The following is a 16,275-nucleotide window of genomic DNA, read 5'->3' on the forward strand; positions in this document are numbered from 1 at the left end:
AGTAAATACTGATGTTACACTGTATTTTTCAGATATATTTTTACACCTCATGCTGCTTTCTTTGAGAAACAATCTCAGTTTTGTTATACCTTAGAATACAGTGCAGTGATTTTAATGATTCTTATACATTTTTCTAAAAAAAAAAGGTCCATTAATTCCTATTTTTAATTCATGTTTAATGTAATCAAGGAAATAAAAAACATTTTAATAGTTAAATGATCAAGCTACATAACAAACATTGCTGGAAAGTCTGAATATATTTCACCATGAAAGCAAAATTATTAGCTGATGAACATGTTCACTGATGTATATTCAGCCCAGTTCCATTAAAAAATAATTAAATAAAGGGAAAAAAAAAAGGTTTCCAAGGAAGCAGCCTGAAATGCTTTACTGGTATTAAAGAGCAATCATAAAATAGTAGCTTTTCAGGTAGGTGGTTTTTTTGTCTATATTGACAGTTTCTGCTACATTGCTTTTGAGGGAAAAAGTACCTTTCTTTATTGACTTAATCTACTTGCTAATACATTTATTTTTTCTTTTGAACCCTAGTCAAAATATCTTTAATTGAATTTTTTTTCTTCAAAATGATATTGACCATTCAAGCTGATAAAAATCTTTATCAGAGGAGTGCTTTATTGTAGGTAATGGAATTGCTTACATTATCTACACCTAAGGGTTTCAAATATAAAGTAAGACAATAAGTAGCAACAGATAAGAACAGAAGAATAAACTCTAGAAAGCTGTTAGAGGAACAAAATCACTGTTGTATCCTGAATCATAAAAACATGTATTTTATGTTTTTAAAAGAGCAAAGTCAACAAGGACACATACACTGTTTTCAAGTGAATAAATATATTTAGTTTTACTTTAATACCATGGTTTAAACCCAACTTTTGATCGTGCATATTATATTTTACAATAAGAAATTTCATACCATAGTTCTAAATGTTACCACCATTAACTATGATTATTTCACTTCCTGTTTAAAACAAATATAGAATTCAGTAAAACCTGCTTTGTTCTCCTTAGCCCTATGGCTCTTCTGTTGCCCTGCACTACGAGACTGAGACATTTCTGGGTTCGGTCACTTATCCTTTCAATAAACTACAACATGCAAGAGTGCCTTGTTGCTACCCGGACATTTGATAGTTAAAGTGAGGTATTATAGAAAGGTGATAAACAAGGACACACAGAAATCAGGCAGTATGCCAAGACCAGGAGACAGGGTTTTTTATTTTTTTAATAAGACATTCAACAAACTTCTCCTCAATATGAGGTCAATGGCCAATAAACTTTCTTCACTTGTTTAGAGATATAATTTTTTTTTTACTATCTACAGAGAGAATAAGACTCTTCACGATTTACTTCATTTGAAGACATATATTTTCATCTTTTGATCTCAATGCAAGGGAAAAATAGAAGCAATTTAGTTCTTCAGTAAGAACTGTTATGCAATGATGGGCCAAATTAGAATCACTGCTTTTAAATTTATCTAATATACATAGAATATACTGAAATTAAACAAAGACTATAACCAGAGACACAAATGATACGGATGAGAAGGTTAAACAAAAAATATGTACTGCCAAGTGGAATATTATATTTAGAACAGCTGTATATAGAGAAATTTAAAATTAAAAGTCTATTTTTGTTTTAAAAATACAGCAGGTAGGAATGTTAGTTTAAACTAATCCACTAATTCTTTATGCAATTGTGTACAAATGCAAAAAGTGTGAAATACTTGGAATGGAAACATTTCTGTATTATATACTCTGAGAAATAGCTAATGCAGGAAATAATGGAAAACTGATTTGATATTTAGCATATCAGATTTCTGATACATTTATTATCAAATAATGATGTAAGCTAAGTTGAAATATTATGTACTGGTTTAAATAAACCTTCAGTGCATGTAGGATTCCACAGGGCCTTGAAAAGAAGAAAACAAAAATAAATAAATGAATGACATCAAATTAATAAAATGAAATAAACACATACTTTAACATGAATGTTTAAAATGTTTAAACACAAATTAAAAAAAAAAAAAACAACAACACACAGACCAACATAAATCTATTCTAGGTGAAAACTGTTATTAAAACTCATTAAATATATTTATATTAGTAATGTTTCCAAGCTCCGAACTTCCAATTAAATACTTTACAACCAAACACAAGGTGAAAGAGTGAGGACCAGTTAGCAAAATTTTATTCCCTTGGTTTTATAAGTGGAGTGAAAAAGTAACAGTTTTACTCAACTCTTCATATAGTCTTCATTTCCAGAAAATTAAATAATTAATAGGTAAGTCTATATGGCTCTCCTGATATTTTTATAGATCATCCTGAACACAAAGCTCCAAAAGAATTTTCAACCTACCACAATTATTATTACTTTAATGTATTCTTTATTGCAATTTTAAGTGACAGGAAATTAAAACATTTCAAAATATTTCACCTTTAAAAAAAGGAACTCCATTGTTCAGACATTGTGTATAAAAAGAAATAAAGGGTCTAAGAAGTCTAGAATATGGCAGCTGCTCCTAAGGAATGCAAAATTCAGTTGGAGAGACAGAAATGATATTGAAAAGATTAGCCATACTACAAGATAATAAGTTCCATATCAATACACAGGAGATATATACATAAATATATAGAGCATATAACAATATCTAGTACTGACAGCTACAGGTTAGGGTTTCAGGACCAGTAACTGTGGAAAGTATTCTACGGAAAGAGAGATCACTCCAGATCAAGGGTAGAGGATTGAAGTTGGGTTTAAAAAGAGACACATTATAGAGGAGGGGCATTTTAAACAAAACAGTTAAAAACAAAACAAACCAAAAACACTAAACAAGGGAGACAAGAACTAGCAACTTGTGTTGGAGCAGCTTAAGTGGAATAAAATGTTTATGTTTGGGAACAGTTAGAGCTAAAATTGCTTAAGTAGGAAAGAGTGTAATTTTAGCAGCTAGAATGCTGGTTTGAGTAATGTGGATTTTATCTTTTAAGCCTTAGTCAGCCATTAAGAGTTTTAAAGTAGAAATACAACATACTGCAAGGTACATGTTTGTGATTATTTCTTTTAGATTTATCTGTGATGTATATATAGATTAGAATAAGTAGAGACTTGAAGTAGGAAGTCAAGACCAAAACCAATGGAAATCCACCCTAAAGCAGCAATCAGTACTGGAAAGTGACTGTTCTTTATGATCCAATTTGTCATGTCAAGATGTTCCGGTTTTGTGAACAGTTGATCACTCAGGTTACAGCTCAGAGGCAACATCCTCAGGTCTTCCCTGATGAGTCTTCTCTCACAGTGAAGGCACAAGTGCTCCTACTTCACTGGACTCATCACTTAATCTCACCTGTCTGCTTATTTACATCATGGTCGTTTATCACCAAGTGAAACTCTGTCTCTTCATTTCTAGGTTATTTCCTGTCCTTATCCACAAAATGACAAGTTTATGAAGAAATAAAACTTGTGTATTCCTTGTTCACTGCTACCGAGAGAGTCAATTCCTAGGCAGATTGTTAAGAAGTCCAGGGTCCCCAAAGAGGAGAAAGGGCTCTGGGGCCCTCAAAGTGGAGACAGGAGTCGGGAATTCTCAAGGAAGAGGAAAGGGCAAACTTTTTTTTTGTCTACATTCCTTGCTGCTAAGTCGCTTCAGTCGTGTCCGACTTTGTGCGACCCCATAGACGGCAGCCCACTAGGCTCCTCTGTCCCTGGGATTCTCCAGGCAAGAATGCTGGAGTGGGTTGCCACTTCCTTCTCCTACATTTCTTAGTCTTATTCAATTACACAACTCAGTTTAAACTCTGTACTAGGGATTATACAACAACAATGTATCCTGCTTGAGGACAGTTTCTCCTTCCTGAAAACCTTCTGACTAATCCTGATATTTCAGAATGTATATTATGGGAGTGGGTCTGGTAGGATCTTTCTATTGTTAAATTCTAATCTTGTTATCCTAAAATGTAAATTGTGGGAGTTGTTGCTGCTGCTGCTGCTAAGTCACTTCAGTCATGTCCGACTCTGTGTGACCCCAGAGACGGCAGCCCACCAGGCTCCTCTGTCATGGGATTCTCCAGGCAAGAACACTGGAGTGGGTTGCCATTTCCTCCTCCAATGCATGAAAGTGAAAAGTCAAATTGAAGTCGCTCAGTCGTGTCCGACTCCTAGCGACCCCATGGACTGCAGCCTACCAGGCTCCTCTGTCCATGGGATTTTCTAGGCAAGAGTACTGGAGTGGGGTGCCATTGCCTTCTCCAAATTGTGGGAGTGGGTCTGGTAAAACTTGCACAAACTTGAGACGTTCTTTTGATTCATTGTAATAACTAATTAAAAAGTATATAACTCCATTGCTAACACTAGCAAGGGGGCATTCTTTCTGCCCCCTTCTGATGTCTATATCAGAAGCTTTCTCTATCTTTTTTATACTTTAATAAAACTTCATTACACAAAAGCTCTGAACAATCAAGCCTTGTCTCTGGCCCCGGATTGAATTCTTCTCCTCCATAGGGCAAGGATCCTGGCATCTTTCGTGGTTAAACAACAACAACCTTTCACTATAATCTCAGTGCCGGGATACCTTTTTTACTTTTATTTTTTAAATGATTATATAAATGAAAAAGGGTATACTCTCTTGAAGGTGGAAGTAAACTCAAGGCTTTGCTTGTATGTTCTACAGATAAGCATTTATGTATTTGCCAACCAAACATGTTATTTAAAAAAAAAAAAAAAAAAATTCTCCAGAATCATTAAGGCTAACATTTAAATGGATATTCAGTGTTTGGTATCTGTTCCCCAAATGGTAGTTGAATGAATGTAAAAAGAAAAAATATATTTTATAAATGTTAAAAATCTAGAATCTATATCCCAGTGTATTTTGTGACTCCTATCATTCATGTTTTTAATAAAGCTCTAACACAGATTCACCTTTTAATATTCTAAAATGGAGAACATATAATAGATTAAATATGTTCAGTGAGATAGATGTCAAAGTATATGATCCTAGCTTTTGCTTCTATAAGTAGTTTATAATATTCTAATATTTGTCATGTGATGAGGACAAAAAACCTCAATAACTCTCAGTCCTTTTTAGCTGGCAGAGCATGAGGTGAGGGCAGGAAATTACCAGGAATATTAAAGCTCAACTAATGAAAATAAACGGTTCCCCTTAACTTGACTGTAGAGACAACAGTAATTTTAAAAAATACAGTACTTTTTCATGATTAACCACTCTGGGGATACTGCAACAGCTTTACAGCCTCATTGTTTCACTTATTAATGTAAGTCTAGAGATTATTCCCTATCAGAACATTGATGTTTCCTCTTTTTTGGCAAGCACTGGGTAGGGAGGCTTCCCAGCCCTCCATTATGTGAATGAGCCATCACTAAACACCTTCCTGTTGATGGATATTTTCTGTTGTTTTCATCTTTAACTAGAAGATCTTATAAAAAGCTATTTCGTATATAGCAAAACATATGTACTATGTCAAGTTCTAGAGACAGTATTGATAGATGGAGAATAAAATCAGGTACATCTTTGTTAAGATTTTTCAAAATCTCTCTCAAGAGGGAATTATAATATATGACAATGCTATTCTTTAAAGTGTAAATAATTGAGAAAAGTAAAATGGATATTTAAAAGATCACATGATTGAATAATATCTAGTCATTTAAACTATAAAGTAAAAGTTATTAATATCACAGTACAATAATACCCATGCTAAAATATGTAAACATGGTATGTTTATGTACATATATTTACAGATATACTCTGGATTCAGTGTCTGCATGTTTATTTTAACATGATAAAAAATCAAAATATAGGGGAAAAAAACCTTTAAAAGAGTAGAAAATAATACATACACTTGGAGCAAGTAATGTTTGTCTTAAGGCCCAATAATGACTCATTACTGATGTGCCCTTAAAGAAGAAAATTTAATCCTTCTTGACTAGAGTTTGTAGCAACTTTCTCACAAATTAAAAATAACTAAATAGCATTTCTGGAGCAATACAAAGTGTTTCTTATAATCTCAAAATTTGAAAAACATTGTATTTCTAATTCTAGTCTCATCTTAGACTGAAAAAATGACTAATTCATCAATTTTTATGTTATACTTTTCCAATGTAAGAAAATACTGAACCTATTTATATTTCTTTTTGAAAATTACACTGTATTAGACTAAAGCTTAAAAAAGTTTTCCTGTAATTTGATGGATTAAATCCAGATCTGTAAATCCACTTATAAGTACAAAGCTCATAAAATAATGACAACCCTGAAGTAATTCTGAGATGTGAAGAACTATGACTCTTTAAGTACTCTGAATTGCAAATTACATTCCTTTTCATATAAATTTTCTCTACTGTAATTCAGCTATATATGTTTAAAATTCTAATCATCATCTTAAAAATGTGGCATCATGCAAGGGTGTAATTTTCTGATAGTCTTGGTATAGAGCATGAGGTTAATGTTACATGTGGCTCTCTTTTAGAAAATTTTCTGTAATGCATTATTCTGAAAATTCTAATTCCTTTGCCTATTTGGTATGAAGCCAAACATTTATGGAAGTTATTTTTTCTTTAGTTCTCTACAGTTATTTATAAATTATTAAAACACTATACATCCTTATTTTGAAACAATAATACATGACTTAGCGACTGAACAACAAAAAAATCCAACATTTTAATGTTTTTCCCTCAAAATTATTACTGTTTCTTTTACTGGCAGAAGATATAAGCTAGTGAAGGTGAACAGAACTTATCTCGAAATATGTCTCTTTAGTATAAAAACTGCACTGAATTAAGAAAATGAGATTTTTAAGAAACTACAGACACAGAAGAAGCTTTGAAAACTGAGTAAAGTTAGCCTTTCATAAGAAACATTTACATTATAAGGGAACTCTCCATTTTTAAGACTGCCTCACTCTATACCAGAAGGAAGATGTTGACTACTCTAGAAACTCTTACTAATGGAGAGGGCACTGACTTAAATCTTTGTAACAACCATAACCTTGCTGACTGTGTTGTTCCCGGTTACCTCCCTTAACTTGCCTCCCCACTGCTACACCTTTCTTTCATCTCTAGCTGGCAATGGTATTTATAGTGTTGACTTGGCTGTTTTAGGGAGTTAACTCAGTTTCTTTGTATATCTTACATGTAAACAGAAAATATACATGTTATTAAATTTTGCTTTTCTCCTGTTAATGTCTTTTATGATGGGATCACTCAGTCAAGAACCTAGACAGATAGCGGGAAAATTATTTTTCTACCCCTACAGTTTGAGATCCACAGTGGGACCTGCTGAAGCACCATAGTTCCTCTGGAGTCTGCTAAGGGAATCTGGAAAACGGGCAGAAGCTAGCCAAGCGTAATATTTCTTACCAAAGGCAGGTTTCCTGGGTCTGTCTCCCTATAGACAGATACAGATGCCTTTTGGGATGCCTCTAGCATCTATGGTCAAGCCATAAAAAGCCTATTGATTTGAGATGCTATTGTGATTAATGTGTCATGCGAGTGTATGTTCAAGCGAGTGTATGCTCCTCGGTTCTTTGTCTCGTCACAACAAAGATTTGGAGCAACGGACATTAAAGCCCTCGGCACGTCACAGCTCTCGGGTCTTGGACAAATTGTGTTATAGCTCTTAGGCAAATCAGTGTTACAGCTCTATTTTATTTAGAAGATAGCAGGAGAGAGAGTGAAAAAGAGAGAGAGAGAGAAAGAGAGAGAGAGAGAGAGAGGCAAAGAGCACACGCACGTGGGAGAGAGAGTCTGAGAGAAAGCATTTTGGCTCCTCCTTTTATATGTTTTTTCCTCTACCTGGGCCTGCCCTATGCAAATTGGGCTTAGCCAGGAGTGCTGTTTGTTCTGCCTGAAGTCTTCACTCTGGTCCTTGGACCTTCCTTTGACCTTCCTTGTCTTTTAGCCACCGCCATTTTGGACTCCTTTTCCCTATTCTACCTACCTAACAAATGTAAGATCCTACTTGTCAATAACCAGATGATGAATCCTGTGAACTGGAAAAACTTCTATATTTGAAGAAAAAATTAGAGAGCTCTCATTCTAACAATTTTCTTTTTGGTACCTATGGAAAGACCAAATTGAAAAGAGGACACTAAGAATTAAACTAGCCTGCCTTACAGATTCCTCTAACAAGATAAAATCACAAAGCCTCATTTATCATGCCTTTCAGCAGAAACTATCACATTTAGAGAACAGTTATAAAGATTAGTGGACATTCACATTCACAGAAACCCTGATTGGTAGCTAAAGGGTGTTCTTCCCATCCATGATTACACTGTATTTATCAGATAAGCCAGAAGTCCTCTTGGGAAAATCCCCTCACAGAAGAAACAGATGACCAGATTTTCTCTCAGGCCCTCTTACAAACTGATCAAGAAACATCAGCTAGAGGCTAATATTCAGGTACTGACCGAAACAAAAGTAGAGCCTTTCTCTTCAAAAGGTTAATTGATCTAAGGTTGAATTGTACACTCGGGAGAAAAAAAAAGTAACATGATAAGGCCTTTGCTGAATGCTCTATATACATTTTTCAGAAAGGCATACTGCACTAAACCATAAAGCTCTTGGATTTTTCCATTTTAGTTGGAAATCCTCTACCTGATATAAACTGAAAATAATCTAGTTGGATGGGAAGCTCAGTCCCTTGACATATAATTTAGGCTACAACTAAATTCTTTGAGGAATTAGAAACAACTTTGCCTTTCAAATCTTTGCAAAACCAGAGCTGCAGCTCTAGAAACGATTGGAAGTCCACCTTTCCTTTTTTTTAACCCCCTCCCCCTTAAAGTCCTCTATTCATCTCAAAATGCTTTCAAAAGGTTGGTTCTGTGTGCTTAGTTGAGTCTGACCCTGCGACCCCATGGACTGTAACCCACCAGGCTCCTCTGTCCAGGAGGATTCTTCAGGCAAGAATACTGGAGCAAGTTGCCATGCCCTCCTCCTGGGGATCTTCCCAACCCAGGGATTGAACCCAGGTCTCCCTCATTGCAGGTGGATCTATTACCATCTGAGCCAGCAGGGAAACCCAACACTTTAGAAAAATAAGGAAAGCTTAAATAGTAATTATTTCAGGCCTCTGATAACAGGCAAATATAACCCCATTTTGGAGAAAATTTGGATATTTTCTCTGTGTCTTTGAAATGTAAATTTAAAAATTTACCAAATCTTAAACTTTTTCTATTCCACCTTCTCTAGAACCTAAGAACCACTCTTTGAAATGCTAACTTTAGGGAGATGCTTCTTATCAGAAATAGAAAAAAGGAGCTATTTTTAAAATGGGCAAATGAAAAATTCCAAGTCTCTACAAATTCTAGGGTGGGGGAAAAAAAAAAAAAACTAAAACAAGAACAACAAAGACAACAATAACAAAAACAAAATTGCAAACATCTTAATGGACAAACTTCCAGAAACATAATTTGGATCCATCTGATCTCAAAAACTAGTCAAGTACTAGTAATACACCTGACTCATAGCTAAATTTTTTAAATGAAAGCTATAAGATCTATATTTGTGTCTGTATGTTTATAGATGTCTATATATGCATGTTGTAGATGTGTGATATTTTTCTACCTCCAGATGTCACTGCCAAAATTATTTTGTAAAAGACCTCTACTTAATTGACTTCAAATAAGTGCTTTATGAATTAAGTAATCCTGAAACTTGCAGAAATACAGTAATCCAATTTAAAAAATTCACAGAATATTGAATAATCACCAGTAAATAAAAGCTATCTGAAGTTTATTGGTTTAATTAAAAGACATAACTTCAGTGTTAACAACATTAAATATAATGCAGACATGTAACACTCATTCTATCTGGGTTTACTAGTCAAAGAAGTTCATACTATCTCTGTTACAAAATTTATAGGTAAAACAAACAGCTTAGGATGATGGCTGACTTTGTCTAATGTCACACAAAGTTTTCAAAAGTAATTGAAACATAACTGTTGAGAACAAGTGATTTAAGTAGGATAAGAGTTTTTAGTTGAGCTTTTCAGCAATAATTATACATTACTGTATGTCTACTTAAGTAGTTTCGCAAATCCTTTTGGTAATTTCCATCCTTAGAGTTTTGCTGAGTAAAGTGATAGAATCTTATTGAATACATAAATTATTTCCAAATAAGACATAATATTAAACAATTATTACTGAATACAGGCTTATCTACTTTTGACTTCCTATGATAGAGGAACTTATTATATTTGGGTTTGTTAGTGAATATTTCTTGTGTTACATTGAAAGACTTTACTATTAAAAAGATGACAAACCTCTGGAAATTATAAAATTTATTAATAATTAATTTGCCAAGGTAAAGAATGGTGTAGTAATATACACCAATCTGCCTACCAATGCAGGAAATGCACGTTTGATCCCTGGGCTGGAAAGATTCCCTGGAGAGAGAAATGGCAACCCACTCCAGTATTCTTGCCTGGGAAATCCCATGGACAGAGGAACCTAGCAGGCTCCATCGCAAACAGTCAGAAGTGACTCAGTGACTAAAACAAAAAGTAACATACAGTCTATAATTGCTTACTTCTTAATGTTCACTATAAAGTTCATAAGAGTTAAGAATTCTAATTAATGTGATTAAAACTACTAGAAACAGTAAAGGAAATAGGTGTATGCAAGGGAAATAATATCTGTTCTTGGCTTAAAAAAAAGTATGAGGTATAAATTCCTAGAAATATGATATGTATTTCTATATATTTTAGGTTCAATCTAAAATTCTTTATGGAAGTTACTGAAAGTTAATGCTTTTAGGGAGTCAATGTGACTACTACCTTTGAAAAACAGTTAAATATTAATTCATACAAAATATGACATAATTAGATCACAAATATACCCAGCCAATATTTTTCTAATTCCAATTTAATCATATTAAAATTTGAATAGCGATTTAAAACATATTAGTGTATAATTTAATTCTTATTATATACATGCAAAAGTTTAAAAATTTGCATCTAATCCTATGCTGTATAATAAAAATAGTAAATAAATGTAGGTTCTTTTTTAAAGTTATGTCATGTAAGTATTTGTGTGTATGTATGCGTTTAGGTATATATACAGCTTTACTGATGGGCTTCTCTGGTGGCTTCGATGATAGATAATCTGCCTGCAATGCAAGGCATTGGGTTGGGAAATGGGAATCAATTCCTGGGTTGGGAAGGTTCCCTGGAGAAGGTAATGGCTACCCACTCCAGTGTTCTTGCCTGAGAACAGTAGAGGAGCCTGGTGGACTACAGTCCATGGGTCACAAAGAGTCAAGACACCACTGAGTGACTAACACTTTATATATTTATCTGTATAATATTTTTATACTTATATTGCAAGGATATGTGTATATGTATATAAAGAATAAATTTCATTTTACAGATTTTCTTACTTGTAGACCACATTAAAGGAAACGATTCCTTTCTCTAGAAATCAGTAAATATAAACACTCAAAGATTTACATTGAACAAGTACTTGAGTAAACTTAGAACTTAATACAAATTCTGATTAGCAACAATTCCATAATCATGATAAATAGACACTGAGAGATGTCTTTAGTATATACATTTTGTTTTCTTCCTTCAGAAGGGACTCTCTTTTATGCAATGACATTTAGCATACTGGAAAATACTAAAATGACTTCTAGAATTTTCTAAGGAACTATCTGAAATTTTGAAATTAGATTTCCTACAGAGATGGCAATCTCAGATGGAAATAGAAGTGGGTTGGAAAAATTTTCTTTTCAACAAATAGCTACTTTTCTCATATCAGTACTATCACAGAATCAACATAATTTTAAGCAAGTATGATACTCACTATTACTAGTTGAAGGAGAGCAAAATATACTACACCAAAACATGCTTCTTTGACAAATGGTTTATCTTGAGTTTGTTATTTTTAAGAAACAGCAGGAGAAGCTCTAAAAAACTAAGAAGTTACCTTTTGTAAGAAGAATTCACATTTTTAAGATGAACCTCTATTTGTAAGAGTATCTCCTTCTCTGTACCAGAAGAAGGAAGATGACCAAATCTCTAGAAAATTCTATTTATGAAGAAGGCACCAACTTAAATCTGCATAACAATCATATCCTTTGTTTACTGTATTTTTTCCTGGAAACTTCCCATAACCACCCTCCCTACTCCCATCCTTTCGTCTTCAGCTAGAAATGGTGGTGGTTTAGGCCATTTCAAGGAATTACTGCTTTCCTGGGTATCTCCCACTTATACAGGCAGTATACATATTACTAAACTTGTTTGTTTTCTACAGCTATTCTGTCTCTTATTATTGCAGAGTGGGGTCCTCGGCCAAGAAGGGTAGAGGGAAAGTAATTTTTCCTCCCCCACATAATTTGAGCTATATAAAATACTTGTGAGTGTGCTCTTTTGCTTTGTTTTAATTAATATTTCTATAATTATATGAGTTTTCTTGGTTAAAACTTAGCCTTGCTATTTCCCCCATCAGCATTTCAACCACAGATTCACTTAACAAAAGAACTATCAGTTAACTAACACCAATTCTATGTAGCAAGAATTAAAGACCTGGAGATATTCCAGGAATGATCTAGTTCCTAGATAAAGATTCAGGATTTTAAAACGAACCATTCAATGCAGTATGTTAAGGACAACTGCATGTTGTCATCCATGTTTTAAAAGGTGATTTTCACCTCACCTGGTTGATTATGCTGATTTGCATTTAATATTATTATGTCTTCTAAAAGGCGCAAAGTAGTCACTGCAAAATATTAGTTCAATATAACAAATATAGAGTAAAAATGTAGGGTAGCAGTATGTACTTCTGTATGATTCTTGTGAATAAAGTAAAATAATGCATACTGATTTGTTACAGATTTTTTAGATTATAAAAATAACATTAGAGTCTTTTAGTTAATATATTCATTTTTCACCAAGTAATTACTTAGTGCTTTATTCACTTTTAGTAGCATATCTCTAATAAATGGGATGTGTAGATATACAATGAAATCTAATTATACATTTAAAGTTTATACAGTTAGCACTGCCTGGGCTGAAGAATAATGGTACAGAGAGAGAGAAGAGGGTGGAGACAATGCAAGCAAAAAAAAAAGGAAGAAAAGCAAATGTAATTTACTTATCTTACTTGATTTCACCCAGCTTTCTTCTCAGTGCCTATGATAAGTGAATATGATCTTAAGAGGCTGAGCAGGCTGTTCCCTCGGGTGGTCTGGGTTCCGCTAGTGTGAGTCGCTTGGTATACTGGGTCTGATTCTAGGGTTTAATGTCTATTTTTATAACAGAGGGCCCCTAAATGAAGCCAATTATTCTTATCCATGGAGCCAAGACACATCAATTTGTTCTGACTGAGGGTCTTCAACAGGTTTCAAGATGCACACCACAAAAGGATTTCTGGCTACTGGTGATTTTCACCTCACCTCCTTCAAGTCTCACAAGGCACATGTCACCCTCAGATCTGTCCAGATTACTTGATATAAAGTTTCTGATCATAACCCTGACCATACCCCTACACTCACAATTATCTTTTCCCTGTGTTTTTTCTCTTTTATATTGCACTTAGGAGCTTCTAACATACCATATACTTTGCTTATTTTTATTTTGTTTTGTTTTAAATATAATAATGAAATGCAAACTCCCTGAGGGATTATTTGTTTGGTTAAAGGATGTAGCTCAAGTACGCAGAACAAGGCCTGGCTTCCAGGAAGCACTTATCAATATTTGTTGAATGAATACATGCATGGATTTTCAGAAGTGATGCCCTCAGAATGTTACCACTAGGTAAGCTGTGATTCCTCCATTAATTAGCAAACAAGTGTGGCAGATGTTGTTTCCAGTGTTTTCATCAATGTTCTTGTCTGAAAGTTGCCTTTAATGTAATACAAAAATTGGACTTCAAAAGAAATACACAAATGAGACCCAGAAGGACACATCAAATGGTAAACTGCTTGTGATTATGAATGACTTTGTTTTCTGCTTCTTGTGTTTTTTGGCTTTCTGTTATACACATGTTAACTTTTAAGTATTAAATGCTATTTTAAAAACCTTACAAAAAAAGAGAGAAAGAAAACCTGGAATATATCATTCAGTTTTAAACCTGATTTTTTTGTTGTTGTTGTTTCTAAAAACCAACATAAATACCTGAGCTAAGTAAATATTAAAGAATGAAGCACATTGGGGGAAGGCACTCCTTTACTAAATACTGGATCACATTGAAGCATGATCAGGATAAGAACTGAATTTAAGAAAGATGATAGCAACAGATGGATCTAAAACAGATTTAAGAAACTACACTTTATTAGCAGTCGGATGAGACAGCCTAATCAATAGTTATTCAATCTTAGAATCGGACTTAACCCATGAAAGTGTTAGTCACTCAGTTGTCTCCCACTCTTTGTGATCCCATAGACAGTAGCCTGCCAGTCTCCTCGATCCACAGGATCTTTCCAGGCAAGAATACTGGAGTGGGTTGCCATTTCCTTCTCCAGGAGATCTTCCTGACCCAGGGATTAAACACTGGTCTCCTGAATTGCAGGCAGAAGACCAGGTACCTTCTGAGCTACCTGGGAAGCCCGGGCTTAACACATAAATTGACATAATATATTAGCATAACACAAAATACTCTCCTGCTCTAATAGCTAATAAAACAATTAGTGTAAAAACTAATTACTCTTATTCCTTACATTATGAACAATTTTCTTATTTGTTAGAATTCCCTGAACACTACTAACTGTGCCAGGAGGGCCTGCAAAACTAAACATGAGAAAAATAGCATAGATTGCAAATACACAGGTAATTGCATTGAGTTTTTCAAAATCTGTATTCATAATGCAACTAGTTAAGTAGAAAGCTGTGTTTATAAAGCAAGTCCCACCCTTGGAAATGCATTAAAATATTTGCAGAACACACAGAGGTGTGAGCATACATTTCCATACTGATTTATGCTTCACTCATGTATGACTGAGACATAATGTGTGTGAAACCACAGTTCAGCTGATTTTAAAATAGCCATATACAAACTATTAATAATATTTAGAATGACAGTGATGAATAATAATACCTGATGAAATACCTGGTAACTTTAAAACTCTTAAAGTATGAACAAAACATTCCTAGTTCAACTAAACACTTGTTTTAAATATAAGTGTAAAATATATGCCACTGAGTGGAAGATCTTAAAACTTCAATGTTTCTGCCTAAAAGAGCAGTCTCAAGACACTGTGACTGTTCTGAGTCAAGTTTAGGAAGTAACTGAAAGGAAAACTTACACCTAAAGTTAATCAGTCACTTTGAAAATGACAATCTTCTGTAGAACAACAAAGTGTTAGTCACTCAGTCGTGTCCGACTCTTTGCGACCCCGTGGACTACAGCCCACCAGTCTCCTCTGTCCATGAGATTTTCCAGGCGAGGATACTGGAGTGGGTTGCCATTTCCTTCTCCAGGAGGTCTTCCCAATCCAGGGATCGAACCCAGGTCTCCTGTACTACAGGCAGATCCTTTACCAACTGAGCTACAAGGGAAGCCCAAGGAAGTTAAAAAATTGTCCATAATGGTGTCAAATTAATTAAAGGATCTGAATCTTCTCACTGTCAGAAAATAAAATTTCAGTGTAGCATTTTGGTCATTCATTCTCAACTGCTTTAACCAAAATGTTATTTGCAGTAGTTCAAACTATAAAATTTTTATAGGCAGCAAATGTGCTTTGTTGAAGTATCTATTTATACAGCTGATGTAATCAGAAGAATCTTGCCTACCTCTTAACATAATCTTGTAATCGACAACATTGCTACCTGACTACATCTATTCATCTTCCATTCTGTTGTAATAACACAACTGACACCTAAGAAATTATTCTTTGATCTTTCAATAAACTAAACCTGTGCAGACAGAGGAGGGTGAAAGAGGTTAAATTGGCATTGATTATTTAAGACACATTCATCATTTATTTAACAATCTCCCTCATCATAAGAACTATTGTGTTTATAGGCCTTTGCTGAGACACTCTGAAATTATTTTTAAATAATTCTTGCCACTTGCATTAGAAGTCAGAGCATGTTGTACTTTAACATTAGTTTTAAGACTCTTGATAAATCTGTGGCAGGCTAGAAGTTGTTTATTGTACAAACCTTTGAACTTAATCACTGTAGTGAATTTGGAAATTTGGAACTTTCTTTTAATAGTTTTCATTATAATTAATATCTTTTGGGAAATTAATATCTTTTGAAATTTTGAAATTTCTTTTAATAGTTTTCATTATAATTAATATCTCCCG

At 34.0% G+C, this 16,275-nt stretch overlaps 1 protein-coding gene across 4 annotated transcripts in view; it reads right to left on the reverse strand.

Moving 5' to 3' along the window:
- Positions 1-16,275, reverse strand: part of CCSER1 (coiled-coil serine rich protein 1) — a 1,492,403-nt gene that overhangs the window by 651,171 nt on the left and 824,957 nt on the right. Inside the window, exon 10 of one of the 4 annotated variants that reach the window (XM_027544065.1) lies at positions 836-1,929. The exons of the other annotated variants lie outside the window; for them this stretch is intronic. Within the exon in view, the coding sequence (XP_027399866.1) occupies positions 1,867-1,929 (63 nt within the window). The 3' untranslated portion in view covers positions 836-1,866. Of the gene's footprint in view, positions 1-835; positions 1,930-16,275 lie in introns of those variants that run through there. 4 annotated transcript variants of the gene reach the window in all.

Source organism: Bos indicus x Bos taurus, chromosome 6, assembly GCF_003369695.1.
Source record: "Bos indicus x Bos taurus breed Angus x Brahman F1 hybrid chromosome 6, Bos_hybrid_MaternalHap_v2.0, whole genome shotgun sequence".
In the NCBI taxonomy this organism is placed as follows: Eukaryota; Metazoa; Chordata; class Mammalia; order Artiodactyla; family Bovidae; genus Bos; species Bos indicus x Bos taurus.